Source organism: Ammodytes marinus (genome assembly GCF_949987685.1).
Source record: "Ammodytes marinus genome assembly, chromosome: 16".
In the NCBI taxonomy this organism is placed as follows: Eukaryota; Metazoa; Chordata; class Actinopteri; order Uranoscopiformes; family Ammodytidae; genus Ammodytes; species Ammodytes marinus.
The window spans coordinates 2714258-2730456 of NC_137220.1; the positions used below are offsets into that span (position 1 = coordinate 2714258).

At 40.3% G+C, this 16199-nt stretch overlaps 1 protein-coding gene across 1 annotated transcript in view; it reads right to left on the bottom strand.

Annotated features, from left to right (window-relative positions):
* LOC307262967 (uncharacterized protein) overlaps positions 1-16199 on the bottom strand; it is a gene marked incomplete at its 5' end in the record, with an annotated part of 40968 nt that overhangs the window by 7243 nt on the left and 17526 nt on the right. Inside the window, 13 exons of the mRNA XM_080043988.1 lie at positions 60-205; positions 819-1087; positions 1543-1705; positions 2071-2091; positions 7683-7802; positions 8054-8397; positions 9757-9783; positions 10042-10102; positions 10822-11167; positions 11380-11525; positions 11889-12154; positions 12332-12503; positions 15044-15064. Of these exons, the coding sequence (XP_079900114.1) occupies positions 60-205; positions 819-1087; positions 1543-1705; positions 2071-2091; positions 7683-7802; positions 8054-8397; positions 9757-9783; positions 10042-10102; positions 10822-11167; positions 11380-11525; positions 11889-12154; positions 12332-12503; positions 15044-15064 (2102 nt within the window). The remainder of the gene's footprint in view (positions 1-59; positions 206-818; positions 1088-1542; positions 1706-2070; positions 2092-7682; positions 7803-8053; positions 8398-9756; positions 9784-10041; positions 10103-10821; positions 11168-11379; positions 11526-11888; positions 12155-12331; positions 12504-15043; positions 15065-16199) is intronic.

Sequence of the window (16199 nt, forward strand, 5' to 3'; positions counted from 1 at the left end):
TGAATTATCTGATTTATGATACATTTTCTTCCTAACATTTTTAGTGTAAAAATGTTCACCTGACAAGAGTCTTTTCCTCCTGCACGTAGGCCGGCACAGATCATGTTTTCTGTGATCGTAAACGCAGAATTGTCACATTGACACTGTCTGTTCCCCACGACTGGCACCTTCACCTCCATTAGGTTTCCTGGGGCAGGAAGGGCCACTGGAGAGACACACAAGATATGATATTACTTTAGTGGCAGAGCAAGTCTGAAAGAAAATAAGTTGTCTCAAATGTAGGCAGCATTCCTTCAAATTTAACAAGTTTGAGTTTTAGCCTTAAAACTAAAAAAAATTGTTGCAGGCAGTTGTGTTGACATTTTCGAGTTTTCACAACTTATTCATTTTTATAGTGCACACAGATAATTTCATACACAGAGAAAAACGTCAGCCTTGGTTTTCAATTAAAGCTATAGTCCATACTTTCAAGCCAAACGAGTTGACACAAGGTTGATTAAGCCGATCAGCTCCACAAAACTCTCTGTATTTCTCAGTATTTCTCAGTAGGGCAGCGTTTACAAACTGGTGTCGCCCCTTGACACAGGAGCTCAGAAAAAAGTCCAGAACAGTCAAGGAAAAACCTGGACTTTCAGCAGAAGGTATAAAATCCATGTGCAATCACTGAAGGCTTTACCTCATGTAGATGGCGCATGTACCTGAGGTAGTCAGTGTTGTCGTTGTTATTACTCAAAAATCCTCATGGTGACAACAGAAGTTACGCACTATAGCTTTAAATAACTGAGAAAACTGTAATCTAGTCTTTTCTTTTTACTAACCTCCAGACCCGATGGTTCCCCAGCCCGTGACCCAGGAGTCCACCCCGCTGTGGAAGGAGCTGCCGGAGGCCGCCAGGCAGACGGGCAGGATGAAGTCAGTGAAGCTCACAGGAGAGGACAGCTTCAGCAGGGCAATGTCGTTATCAGAAGTAGAGGAGACGTAGCCTGGATGTCTGATGACTTGTGTTACCGTCCTAGAAACCTCGTTGGGATTTGAACCCTGTTGACTCTGACGACCCAGATACACTGTCAGACCACCTATGTTACTGCTGGAGATGAGAAGAGAAACAAAACAGTCCAGACATGAGCTGCAGTCAAAAATGTAGAGTCTATTTTAACACCATTTCTGACACCAGCACTCTCCTTAAGATCTCTGCTAGCACGTGCCAGCGGCATGTGCATTTGTTTAGGAAGTAATATGGAGGGAAGCGGCTAAGAGACTTGAGCCAGTGGATGTGAAGCGAGTGAAAGATGTAAACCTTAAACAAGGCTTCTGTTAGCCATCTCAACTCCAAAGCTTCTCAACCTCCTAATTTAAAAGAAATTCTGGTAGGCTCTCCATGTTCTCTAAAACCCTGTGGCCCCTTTAAGGAGTCCACACTCCCCTTTAAGGAGTCCACACTCCCCTTTAAGGAGTCCACACTCCCCTTTAAGGAGTCCACACTCCCGGGTGTTGGTCTGTTTATTTACACCTCTGTATTGCATTGCATGTTGTTTCTCTCACCTAAAGAAGCAGTGAGCAGCACTCATCACCCATTCCCTGTTGATGAGGGATCCTCCACAGAAGTGACTCCCTGCGCTGTGCAGATCAGCCTGCCACGGCCAGGCTCCTACAGGGGCCACCTCTCCTCCAACTATCCTGGTGTTTCGCACAGCCCGACCACACACTGAAAGAGAGAGAGACAGACAGTTTCTGTTTGTACTGTGAACTTAGGGTGTACATATAGGATACATTTCTTAATTAGTCTACAGGTTTTATTGGCTTTACTTGTCTTAAAAGGGAAGTCTTAATTTACATTATATTAAAAACATCTCAACAAAGGATAATTAGTTGGCTGAAATGTCGGCAGTTTTCCTTCAAATTTAAGTAGTTTAAGTTTGAGCCTCAAAACTCAAACATCTGGTGAAGACAGTTGAGCATTCCTTACTTTTTCATTTTTGAAAATATAAACCAAACAACAAAACTCCCAACATGTTTAAAATGTCACAAATGAAAGGAATTAAAGAGAACAGCAAAGAAACGTTGACCTACCATCGATCTGTGATTGAGACTCTGAAAGACAGAAAAAACAAACAAACAGAACATTAGATTTACTGATATGTCTTGTGTGTTTTATTGACACGTGAAATATTAAGTTGATTAAAAAAAATCCGTCTCGGAGCTTCCAGAGAAAAACAAAAGTAAAGTAACAAATGTTATAAATGTTTTGTGTGTTTGTATAAAAAAGAAAATTGAATAAAAAAATCATTTATAGGGAAAAATAAAAGCAACAAATGTTTCCAATGTGATTCCCTGGAAGTGTTTTAGAGCAGAGTCACTAAGTCCTGTCTCTGCAAAACAAATTCAAACTATAATTACTACGTTTTAAACATAGTAAAAATTTCCCCAAAGCCTACGTTTTAGTTGGAACTTCCTGCATTAACGATAAGTGAGTGGGTGTTGCATAGACTTTGCACGTATACAGCATTTCTCTTTTAACAGCTGGTGTCATGTCATCTGAGCGGATGTCTGTCTGTCTGTACTTGGTCTGCGGTCGAATAAAAAAAAAACTGGTTTTACTTCTTCATCGATTGTTGACATTGTACGACAGGTAACAAACATCACCTCATCCTCCTCAGCCCCAGACAGGTAACAAACATCACCTCATCCTCAGCCCCAGACAGGTAACACAGGTAACACATATTTGTCTTTCGGCTTCTTCTTTCAGCGTGTGTTGTGAACAGTGTGTTGAATGACATGTGGGAATGTATTGACGGGACAGCAATGATCTCTTAAATCTCCCACTCACACACACAGGCATGACAGAAACCTTGTCCTGCAGAACAACAAGTTACAAGGGGGCCGCCCATGCATCTTACACACAAAGCCCTGTTTGTTTTTTGATTAATCTATCATCTTTTACTTATTATAAGTTGATTTTATTATTAAGTTTATTTTGTGTTTTTGTTGTGAGTTTGTGCACATATTCTGACATGACATTGTTTTGTCATCATTGGTTTTTATTGATGTTATTTTACCTTTTTTGCGACTTGACATTATTCAATCGTATTGTTGCTCGGTTCATTTTTATTTGCTCAGCGATTAGGTACACACTCTGGTTCTTTTTAAACGTGTTGTATAAATACACTTGACTTAACTCGAGCATTCAGCCTGTCTAAACTATTGTAGTATACGTTATAAATGATTTTATCCACTTCAGTAGGCCTATGTAGTATGTACTAAAGTAAGTGAACACATCACCGTTCAAATTCTGTGTGTTAAACAGCAAGGGGACATTTCAAAAGATGAAATGCACTTTAGCACCAAGGCTACAGGAGTAAGTAAACATATCAATGTTCAAATTTCCATGAGTTTTTACAGCAGTCAGTGAAGGCATCACCATTTAAAAGTACTTCAGCGAGTAAAACATTAAGTGATGCTGATACGGAATTTCAATAGTACATTCAGCTGTTTGTTGGTTGCATCTTAAAAAAAGACAAAAAAAGTCTTCAAAATGTTCAGTATTAAATTATGATATTAATCTGTGTAACCTAAAGGCCTATATTAATGTAATCATGGAGCACGCACGCACACGCACACACACACACACACACACACACACACACACACACGCACCATCGGGAGATCAGAAACAAAACACCCCTAATAAGCTTCTGAAATGCTGCTATAGACTGAAGGGTGAACCTTTTACTTCTTGCTCACACACACACACACACACACACACACACACACACACACACACACACACACACACACACACACACACACACACACACACACACACACACCCTGGAGAGGATTTTCAATTTATTCAACATCTTTGCAAAAAACGTTTGGCTAAAGTTTGTTCAGAGATTTAAATTCTATAAAGAAAAAATGATCAGTTTTGAGTCCTTATTTTCCCACAACTTTCGACACAACACTTTCCGACAGTGTCATGAAGGATTTTCTGTGATATTTAAGTCAACAAAGGCTATTCTTCTTCTCTTTGTCCTCAGTAAATGTTTTAACCTATTAGTTTGTTGCTCTGAGGAGGTGTGTCTACATGTTAACCTCAAACATGCCATACAACAGGTTGAAGTGGCTTAATCTCTGTACTTATTCAAAGCATATAATTATAGTTTTACTGCGTTCATAATTGAATCAAGTACATTTCATTCCTTTAAGCGTATTGTTTTTGAACATGGCCTCTCTCTCCTTTCAACCTGATGACCTTTATTTACCGGTACCTTTTTCATGTCCTTAAAGTACATGGTTGGTCTTGTCAATTATTTACTGTAATGTGCTGCCTATCGTTATGCATTGTATTGATACTTAATGTAACTAACTTTTAAATTAACTTAAAATAATGCAAACTATCATTGTTTGTAATGTATGCAGGTGTGGTTGTCAGCACTTTTGCAGATAACAAAATGGGACAATAGAGTTCAAATTTACATTTTGTTGAAGAGCCAGTTTAGTTGATTTGGGTATCTGGTAAACGGTGTTTAAGCCCCCCGCCCCGTCCAGCTGGGAGGAGGAAGACCCAGGACTAGATGTGTTCCAATCCCCCTACTATTCAGTATGCCAGAAAAAGATTTAGGATATCCCAATACATGCCGTCAATTGTAGTATGCTGAAAATACATAAATGCCCCACTAACTCCAATAGTATTTTGGAGTATTCGTCTTTACTCTTGACATTTCTCGACATAATGAAAAAAAATCTTCTTTATCTGATTTTTTTCCTCTCCTGTCTGTGGCCCTTAAACTCTTCTGTACTTTAGTATTTAGTGTAGTAAAAACAAAAAGTATGTGATTTGGAACGCAAGGTATATCTCCACACTGGCCTGAGAAAGCCTCGGGATCCCCCAGTCAGAGCTGGTTGATGTGGCCCGGGAAATAGAAGTTTGGGGTCCCCCTTGTTGGAGCATCTGCCCCCACAACCCGACCACGGATAAGCGGTTGACATTTCTTTTACATTAACTCTTTTTCTTTAAACTATCCAAAACAACTTCCAATGACCGACTTCTAATATGATCTACTTTCAATAAACGCCCTCTGAAATGAGTTTAAAGAGTTGAAGTCTTTCTTTAAAACTTTATTTTCAGCCTGCAATTTTAATTTTATTTGCTTCTTTTATTCGCTTTTAAATGTTTTATAATGTGTTTTATGTATTCTAATCTTGCCCCTGTAAAGCACTTTGAGTGGCCTTGTGTCTGAATTGTGCTATATAAATAAACTTGCCTTGCCTAAAGTTGAATCTGTAAATTCAATATCAGCCTATAATAATAATCAGCCTCCTGCCTTTTGAGTATTACACCTTAACAACAATAAAAACATTCTACTTCCTCCTCACTCTTTCCCCTCTCATGCAGCAGTCAGTAAATCTCAATTGTGATTGATTCAGGTGTGTAGTAATGGAGGGTTCTTACCTTGACTGAAGAGAATCAGCAGAGTCAGCACACGTATCACTTTGCAGAAAGCCATGACTGTAAGACCATTTCATCTGCTCTGCTCCGGCATAAATAACCTTCTTCTGCCCTCCCTCTCTCTCTCTGTCTCTCTCTCTCTCTCTCTCTCTCTCTCTCTCTCTCTCTCTCTCTCTCTCTCTCGCTACCTGACAAACACAAATACCTGTGAAGTGACACGCCCCAAAACCTAACCTGTTTCCGACAACATACATGTCTCCAGGTTTACTGTTCTAGACTATGAAATATGAGGAAGAACATTTGTTTTTTTCCCCCCAAGACATTAAGTCATAGACTTAAAAATAATTGACAGCTTCCACACTGACAGACAGACTTAACTGTCATTCAGCTCATCTCCCCCGGCAACATTCATGTATCTCTGCACAGAAGTAAAAAAGGGTTTGTGTCTTGGTCCCTTAGATTAATCTGAAGACCCTTTGGAGTGGCCAGAGCCCTATGTTGGGACCCCCCTGGACTAATTATAACTATAAGGAAGCAGGACTTGTGTTAATGTGGCGACAGATCATTTAATCTTTAGTCATGCTCTGTGTATTTCCAGTTTTGTTGAAACCGATCGTTAAAGGATTTTTTTTTTCAAAACATCAAGTTGAAGAACCAGATTTTCAGTAGACAGGATCCACACTGACAGACAGACAGTCACAACATAGATGTCTCCAGGTTTACTGTTCTACATTATGAAATATGAGGAAGAACATTTGTTTTTTTTCCCCAAGACATTAAGTCATAGACTTAAAAATAATTGACAGCTTCCACACTGACAGGCAGACTTAACTGTCATTCAGCTCATCTCCCCCGGCAACATTCATGTATCTCTGCACAGAAGTCACGTTTATTCTAATGCTCACCTACACTTACACCTCTTTTACATTTTGTTATTTTACTACTGACAGCTTGATTTATCACAACTCACGTGCACTATTTTACAAAGGCCTTTTTATAGACTCTCTTTCAAGGTAATTTCAGCTATTAAGCTATTGCTTGAAAAAAGCAACTTGTCCATCAGCAGCATGTTTGGTTTTGTCATATTTACACAGTTTAAAAAATAAAATAAATGCATGACCATTTATTAGTTGATATTATGTCGAGAAATGTCAAGAATAAAGACGAATACTCCAAAATGCTATTGGAGTTTGTGGGGCATCTGAGTATTTTCAGCATACTACAATAGACATGCATGTATTGGGACATACTAAATCTTTTTCTGGCATACTAAATAGTAGGGAAGTATGGGGATTGGAACTCAGGGCTGTTATTTCTGCTACAGTTCTCCTGGCCTGACTCCTACCACCAGCTCCAGCCCTCGTCTGCCAGCTCTCACTCCTGGACTCACCTGTCTGTCTGTCTGTCTGTCTGTCTGTCTGTCTGTCTGTCTGTCTGTCTGTCTGTCTGTCTGTCTGTCTGTCTGTCTGTCTGTCTGTCTGTCTGTCTGTCTGTCTGTCTGTCTGTCTGTCTGTTTGCCTGTCTGTCTGTCTGTCTGTCTGTCTGTCTGTCTGTCTGTCTGTCTGTCTGTCTGTCTGTCTGTCTGTCTGTCTGTCTGTCTGTCTGTTCGCCTGCCTGCCTGCCCTTGCTTTTCCCCATTGCCCATTGCCTGATCTCTGTCCAAACCCCAGTTGATTTAAGATAAAACACCTTGAAACCAGTACTGTCTCTGCACATGTGTCCAACCAACCCAACCGTAACATAGTTCAACACTAAAAATTCCGACCGGATGTATGCAGTAGTAGGGCATCTGGGTATTTTCAAGCATGTTGTGACTGACCACACGAATTTGGATATCCTTAAAGGAATACTTCACCCATAAGGAACCGGCGTTCTATCATTAAAAAATCCCTATTTTGATATAATAAATGATGTTTTTCTTCCCTCAGTCTTCCCTTGGCCCATCTGTCCTGTTAATCCTAACCCTACATTTTACCATGTGTGATGTCACACATAGGAAAATGTAGTAGACATAGACAGTGAGACCATAAAACACTCTTGCTGCCTTTTCTCAGGCTAGGATGAACCGTTTTCTAAATTTGTTGCACATTTATACTACATAGGATCTAAGAGTTCAATACACCTTAATATTTCCACTGATGAAGTAGCTCTTTAATATTTTTCAACGATACTAAATAGCAGGGAAGTATTGGGATTGGAAGGCAGGGATAGTCTGGTAATGGCAGGGATTTACCTGTTGGTGTGGTTGTAGTCTGGTGGGTCGTTGGAGTGGTTTCAGTAGAGAGGGAGGTTGGAGGTGGGGTTTTTGTTGTTGTTGTTGTAGGGACACTGGTTAGAGGAATGGTTGTTGTCGCTGGTTCGAGCCGCCACACACACATGAGAGAGACAGTTTTCTGTTTACACAATTATATCTTCTAACGATCCGCTAACTGTCTGTACTGTGTGTGCGAGCTGAAAGTCTACTGTTAATACACTTGAGATGCATATGTGATGAAATGTTTGATATGGACTTAGCACATCCTAAATCTTTTTCTAAGCATAGTAAATAGCAGGGAAGTATGTGGATGGGAAGGCAGGGATAGTCTTGTAATGGCAGGGACTCACCTGTTGGTGTGGTTATATTCTGGTGGGTAGTTGGAGTGGTTTCAGTAGAGAGGGAAGGTGGAGATGGGGTTGTTGTGGTTGTTGTTGTAAGTACACTGGTTTTAGGAATGGTGGTTAGAGGAATAATGGTGGTTGAAGGAATGGTTGTTGTAGGAATGGTAACTGCTGGTCCGACGCCGGCACACGTCACACTGAGATCACTGTCAGTCCCAGTGGAAGTGAAGGTCACAAAGCCTGGCTGGTCGCTGCTGATCTGGCTGTTGATCCAGGTTTCATATCGGGACACTCGGGCGTAGACTCCTGGGGCCTCATTTATAAAGCTTTGCGTGGGATTCACGTGGAAGCTGGCGTACGGAAGAAATTTAGGATGTACGTGCGAACAAAAATATTCGTATTTATAAAACAGTGCGCACTCACGTCCTACGCCTGTTTCCCTTTATAAATCACAATCAATTCTAAATGTGGCGCAGCCTTTGTGGGCTTCATGTAACGCCCATATTTACCCATACATAGTCATTGACACGCCCAAATTAATATCATTTACTGAGTGCATGAAGGCGGTAGTGACAATCGCTGACTGAAAGGGAAATGGAAAAATAGACTCCACACGGTGTGGATCACTGCGGTCATGCCAAAGTACCCGTTGGAGAAGTGGCGAACAGGGAAAATATAGTTTGGTGGCAGTATGAGCGTAAAGGAGTGCAGCCTGTGGCGATCTCTGTGAACGCTGTGGCTGAAATAAAAAGAAGCGATCCGACATAAAAGTGGACGCAAAAAAGTGCATATCCTCACATAGCAGTGTTTGTGCCACGAGAGGGGGACACTGAGACCCCCCATGAGATACAGATTCGGAGAATATCTCCCGGAGCAGTGACGGGCGGCGGAGGGTTAATAATAAACTTCACAGTCCCTTTCAAAACACAGTTACGACGTGCATAAAGAAAAAACACAGATAAAACGGACTAAAAGCCATGAAAAATGAGTACAATATGTGATGTACAGTAGGCTTATGATTAATGTATGAAACTGTGCACTCCTGTCTGCCTGACTGAGGCATCGAGAACAGCGTCAGTGTAAAACTAATAGGCTGTATTCCATCTCAATATAATCAGAATGAATTCAACAACATGCAGATAGGTTATTGTTTAATAACTGCAGAGCATATTCGAACGTTATTTTTTTTGCACTTATATCTCTGTTTGTAGGCTATTTAGGATACTAATTAGTTTTGTTTTTGTTGGTATCACTCCATGGAAAATTCCGTGAAGGCATTTGTTTATTAGTTGTAAAAATTGCTGCCTCCGTTTTGCAAAGGAACTCCCAATATATGATAGACCTACATGGCTTATAATAGGCCTATCTGGATTAATTTTACACAAACACATTCGTTCTCGCACTTCATACATGTGCCGACGGAGTCGCCGTTTCTCCTTTCTCCACTTTCTGTGCGTACGCCTGGGTCAGAGCTTGTGTGGAGGACCGCACATCGTCCCGTCAAGTTTGGTTTTTATAAATCTCAATTTTTGCTTAGAAAGTAGCATGCGCACTGTTTTTTTTATGTCCATATGTAAAAAACTATAAAACCACTAAAATAAAAGTTTAAAAAAAAAGAAAGTAGCGTGCGCCCTCTTTTGGGCGTACGCCACGTTTATAAATCAGGCCCCTGGTCTATTGGGCCGGGCACAACCTTCTCCAAAACTCACAATGCTTTCCTGTATCCAGCGATCGCCCTGTTTGCTCACCATCGGACCACCTGAATCCCCCTTTAAAAGGAGAGAAACATTTGATATATTAATCAAACATTTTCGAGAAAAATTGTAAAATAAAATATAAATAAGATTGTTTTAATGTATGTAATGAACTGGCAATGTTTTTATGATGATATCTATCAAGTCAAAATGTTCACCTGACAAGAGTCTTTTCCTCCTTCACGTAGGCCGGCACAGATCATGTTTTCTGTGATCGTAAACCTATTGTCACATTCACACTGTCTGTTCCCCACAACTGGCACCTCAACCTCCATTAGGTTTCCTGGGGCAGGAAGGGGCACTGTAGAGACACACATTCAGGTTATTAAACACATCACATTTTGGCAGCCTTGTTTTCATCACTTTCAGTAAAATGTTGGTCATTTTTATCCTTCATAGTTTTAGACCAAGACAAACAAGTCCCAAATCAAGTCAGATGTCAAGTCTCAAATCCTAAACTTTTTGAGTTTCAAGTCCTACCAACTTGTTATTTTTTGTTCAGAAAGTTTTTCAGACATTTTCAAGACAGTTTTGTCAAAAGGTGAAATTTGGAGGACAATAGTAGAACATTACAAAGATACAATTAAATTATCAAATTTTATTTATTTATTTATTTTTATTATATTTTTTGGCATTTTTTATGCTTTATTGACAGTGTGTATAGACAGAGGTGAATTGGGGCAGAGAGGGGAAGACATGCAGAGAACGACCCGGGCTGGATTCTAACCCAGGTCTGCTGCGGGCCTTGGCCTGGTGGGCAACGCCCTTACCCACTGTGCCACGGACGCCCCCGATCACATTAAGTTTTGACATGATTTTTACAGTGCACAGAATTCATTCATACACAGGAAAACGCTTCAGCCCTGGTTTTCAAAACATAACAAAAAAATCATCATCATTTTGCATTAAATTAGCTAGTGCACATTGTCCCTCCATTTCACGGATTGTTTACATTCATCTGTGCTTTTCACATCATGTAAAGTCACTATTTACAGGTAGAGTTTGATGTTTGTTTTTCCTATGAGAAGAGAAGGAGACACAGGGAGCAGACTAGGAGATGGAAGAGGAGGAAGCATGGTGAGTGAGTGGCAGGGCTTCCGTTGCCGGTTGTATTAGTAGCGGTCGTAGCATTAGTGCTATTATCAGCACACGTCACACTGAGATCACTGTCAGTCCCAGTGGAAGTGAAGGTCACAAAGCCTGGCTGGTCGCTGCTGATCTGGCTGTTGATCCAGGTTTGATATCGGGACACTCGGGCGTAGACTCCTGGTCTATCGGGCAGGGCACAACCTTCTCCAAAACTCACAATGCCCTCCTGGATCCAACGATCGCCCTGTTTGCTCACCATCGGACCACCTGAATCCCCCTTTAAGGAGAGAACCACTTCATATATTTAATCAAACATTTGAATCGAGAAAATTGTAAAACAAAATATGATTGTTTTAATGTATGTAGCCTAATCTACTGGCAATGTTTTTATGATGATATTCATTGTTGAATGCACTTAATGGAAGTCGCTTTGGATAAAAGCGTCAGCTAAATGTAATGTAATGATATCTTTCAAGTCAAAATGTTCACCTGACAAGAGTCTTTTCCTCCTTCACGTAGGCCGGCACAGATCATGTTTTCTGTGATCGTAAACCTAGAATTGTCACATTGACACTGTCTGTTCCCCACAACTGGCACCTCCACCTCCATTAGGTTTCCTGGGGCAGGAAGGGGGACTGAAGAGACACACATTCAGGTTATTAAACGTCACATCAGTGTTAATTTTGGCAGCATTTGTATAAGTTTCAGTAACATTTTTAGTCATTTTTATCCGTCATAGTTTTAGACCAAGACAAACAAGTCCCAAATCAAGTCCTAAACAAGTCATAAAGTAAAATTAAAAGTTGTACCGACTGATTTTTTGTTCAGAAAGTTTCAATAAAGTTTTGTCAAAAGGTGAAATTTGGAGGACAAAAAGTATAATATTACAAATACACAATTAAATTATCACACAGAAAAACGCTTCAGCCCTGTTTTCAAAACATAACAAAAAAGAAAGATTTGATATAGAGGTGTAATCCAGTTGTTTTGTGCCCTACCTCCAGACCCGATGTTTCCCCAGCCCGTGACCCAGGAGTCCACCCCGCTGTGGAAGGAGCTGCCGGAGGCCGCCAGGCAGACGGGCAGGATGAAGTCAGTGAAGTTCACAGGAGAGGAGAGCTTCAGCAGGGCAATGTCGTTATCAGAAGTAGAGGGGTCGTAGTTTGGATGTCTGATGACTTGTGTTACCGTCCGAGAAACCTCGTTGGGATTTGAACCCTGTTGACTCTGACGACCCAGATACACTGTCTGACCTGCGTTACCGCTGGAGATGAGAAGAGAAACAAAACAGTCCAGACATGAACATGAGACAATTTCTAGATTGGTTTTGTTTGGAGCTTGATAGATATCGTCGGGACAATTTTTTATTGCCACTTAAGAGCTTATTTCCCAAAGTTTTTGTCAGGTAACCCCCAGGTGCATGGAGTGTTGTTTCTCTCACCTTGAGAAGCAGTGAGCAGCACTCATCACCCATTCCCTGTTGATGAGGGATCCTCCACAGAAGTGACTCCCGCCTCCGGCCCCGCGGTGCAGATCGGCCTGCCATGGCCAGGCTCCTACAGGGGCCACCTCTCCTCCAACTATCCTGGTGTTTCGCACAGCCCGACCACACACTGGAGAGAGACAGACAGTTTCTGTTTGTACTGTGAACTTGGGATGTTCATAGGATACTACTACATCAACTATACATATATATACAGTATATCACAAAAGTGAGTACACCCCTCACATTTCTTCAAATATTTCATTATATCTTTTCATGGGACAACACTGAAGAAATGACACTTTGATACAATATAAAGTAGTCAGTGTACAGCTTATATAACAGTGTAAATTTACTGTCCCCTCAAAATAACTCGACACACAGACATTAATGTCTAAACTGTCGGTTACAAAAGTGAGTACACCCCTGAGTTAAAATGTCCAAATTGGGCCCAAAGTGTCAATATTTTGTGTGGCCACCATTATTTTCCAGCACTGCCTTAACCCTCTTGGGCATGGAGTTCACCAGAGCTTCACAGGTTGCCACCGGAACTCTCTTCCCCTCATTCATGACGACATCACGGAGCTGGTGGATATTGGAGACCTTGCGCTCCTCCATCTCCTGTTTTAAGAAGCCCCAAAGATGCTCAATAGGGTTTAGGTCTGGGGACATGCTTGGCCAGGCCATAACCTTTACCCTCAGCTTCTTTAGCAAGGCAGTGGTCATCTTGGAGGTGTGTTTGGGGTCGTTATCATGTTGCAATACCACCCTGCGGCCCAGTGTATGAAGGGAGGGGATCATGTTCTGCTCAAGTATGTCACAGTACATGTTAGCATTTAATGAACTGTAGATCCCCAGTGCTGGCAGCAATCATGCAGCCCCAGACCATGACACTCCAACTACCATGCTTGACTATAGGCAAGATACACTTGTCTTTGTACTCCTCACCTGGTTGCCACCACACATACTTGACACCATCTGAACCAAATAAGTTTATCTTGGTCTCATCAGACCACAGGACATGGTTGCAGTGATCCATGTCCGTAGTGTGCTTGTCTTCAGCAAACTTTTTGTGGGGTTTCTTTTGCATCATCTTTAGAAGAGGCTTCCTTCTGGGACAACAGCCATGCAGACCAGTATGATGCAGAGTGTGGCGTATGGTCTGAGTACTGACAGGCTGACCCCCCACCACTTCAAGCCCTGCAGCAATGCTGGCAGCACTCATACGTCTATTTTCCAAAACCAACCTCTTGGTGTGACGCTGAAAACGTGCACTCAACCGTCTTAAACTGGGCCGCAGGGCAGTATGGCAACATGATAACGACCCCAAACACACCTCCAAGATGACCAGTGGCTTGCTAAAGAAGCTGAGGGTAAAGGTGATGGACAGCCCAGCATGTCTCCAGCCATAAACCCTATTGAGCATCTTTGGGGCTTCTTAAAACGGGAGATGGAGGAGCGCAAGGTCTCTAATATCGACCAGCTCCGTGATGTCGTCATGAATGGGGTGGAAGAGGATTCCAGTGGGAACCTGTGAAGCTCTGGTGAACTCCATGCCCAAGAGGGTTTAGGTAGTGCTGGAAAATAATGGTGGCCACACAAAATATTGACACTTTGGGCCCAATTTGGAAAACATTTCTTAGGGGTGTACTCACTTTTGTTGCCTTCAGTTTAGACATTAATGGCTGTGTGTCGAGTTATTTTGAGGCGACAGTAAATTTACACTGTTATACAAGCTGTACACTGACTACTTTACATTATATCAAAGTGTCATTTCTTCAGTGTTGTCCCATGGAAAGATATAATGAAATATTTGAAGAAATGTGAGGGGTGTACTCACTTATGTGAGATACTGTATATATATATATATATATATATATATATATATATATATATATATATATATATATATATATATATATATATATATATATATATATATATATATATATATATATATATTATAATATTAAACCGTTTGAGGGGGATTATGATCAGGAGAGTGTGTTAATTTCATCATTAGTCTAGATGTTTCATTGTTTAGTTTTTTAGATTATTTTTTGGCATTTCCAATGCTTCATTGATAGTAAAAAGAGACAGGGATGAACTGGGGCAGAGAGGGGAATGACCTGCAGAGAACGACCCGGGCTGGATTCTAACCAGGTTCTGCCCCCTGGTATATCTCCTTATGATCTGCTACCTGTCCGTACTGTGTGTGCTGCGCTGAAAAAAATCTAGTGTTAATACACAACCTAGGCTCTGTAAACTGTGCAAACTTTGAATGCATCAACAGTACAGACAGGTAGCGGATCGTGAGAAGAAATTCCCAGATTTTGACAACAAGCGTTCTCCAGAATTGCTGACTCCACCTTTAAATCTGGGATTCATGGTTTACCATCAAATACTAACACTTTTAAAATTAAGAAGTTAGAAAAATGTTCTTATGTTTTAAGGAAAACCGCCAACATTTGAACAAAAAATTATTTAGTTAAATAGCATACTGTATGAATGATAAGTCATCTCAACAATCTGGTCAAGACAGTTGCTTTGTAATTTTGAGCTTTTCGAACTTTTTAGTTTCTAAATTGAATAATGAAACTATAAACAAAACTAAAACTAAAATGTCCAAATGAAATGAATTTTAAAATATGCAGAGAAACTTTGACTTACCGGCTAGCTGTGATTGAGACTCTGAAAGATATAAAAGAAAACAATATATTTATACTTTACATTTTATTGACGAATATGAGGACCATGAGAGAGAAAAACATTGGTGGAGGAAGTTTTTTTCCCTTTGTGCACAAATGTTGAAATGTTGAGATAAGAAGTTGAGACACAATTTCATGAATAAAGTTAAAATGTCCAGAACAAACTCGTTAAAGTTGGAAAGATATTGACAGATTGGGATCAATCAGGGATCAATAACTCACTCATGACCTTATCGTTGCATCTTTGCGATCGTCATAAGGCAGACAAAGATGCATCGTTTGTGTTTAAAAAATGTTTTGTTAAATAATCTTTCCAACTTCTTGTATCATTAATTCAATATGCTAAAAGGCAAAAGACTGATTTGGCATTGATGGCTGTGGATGCAGAGAAAGCCTTTGACCGTTTAGAATGGGTATATCTTTTTTAAGTATTAGAATTATTTGGATTTCCTGATGAAATAATTACCATGATAAAGACGATTTATAAATTACCAACATCACAGGTTTATGTTAATGGACTTTATCTGAAATATTTAGGTTAGAAAGAGGCACTAGACAAGGATGCCCGTTATCCCCCTCCTTATTTGTGTTGGCCATTGAGCCCTTGGCTCAGAAAATTAGACAAACAGAAGAAGTGAGTGGTATTAGTGTAGATAAACAAAACTATAAACTGAGTCTATTTGCTGACAATTTATTATTTAACTAATATTAAAACATCTCTTCCAAAGGTAATGAAGATCATAGACAAATTTTCTAAAATATCTGGTTATTTAATGAATATTGAAAAAACTGAACTGATGCAAATTAATAAAGGAACGTGCATCCCAGAAGATTTAAAGAACCTTCAGTGGAAAAAAAAGTTAAAATACTTAGGTTGCATCATAAGCCCTGAAAAAACACAATTATACAAAGAAGCCAATATAAAATGGAAGAAATGCTTGTATCTTACAAATAAAATTACCACAAATGAAAATCTCAGGTTAATACAATATAAACTGATGACAAGAATATATTATACTAGAGATAAATTACATAAGTTTTATGCTGACTCCTCTGACCAGTGTGTGAAGTGTGGCTCTCAAGACTCCCTCATTCACGCCTTTTGGCATTGTATGAAA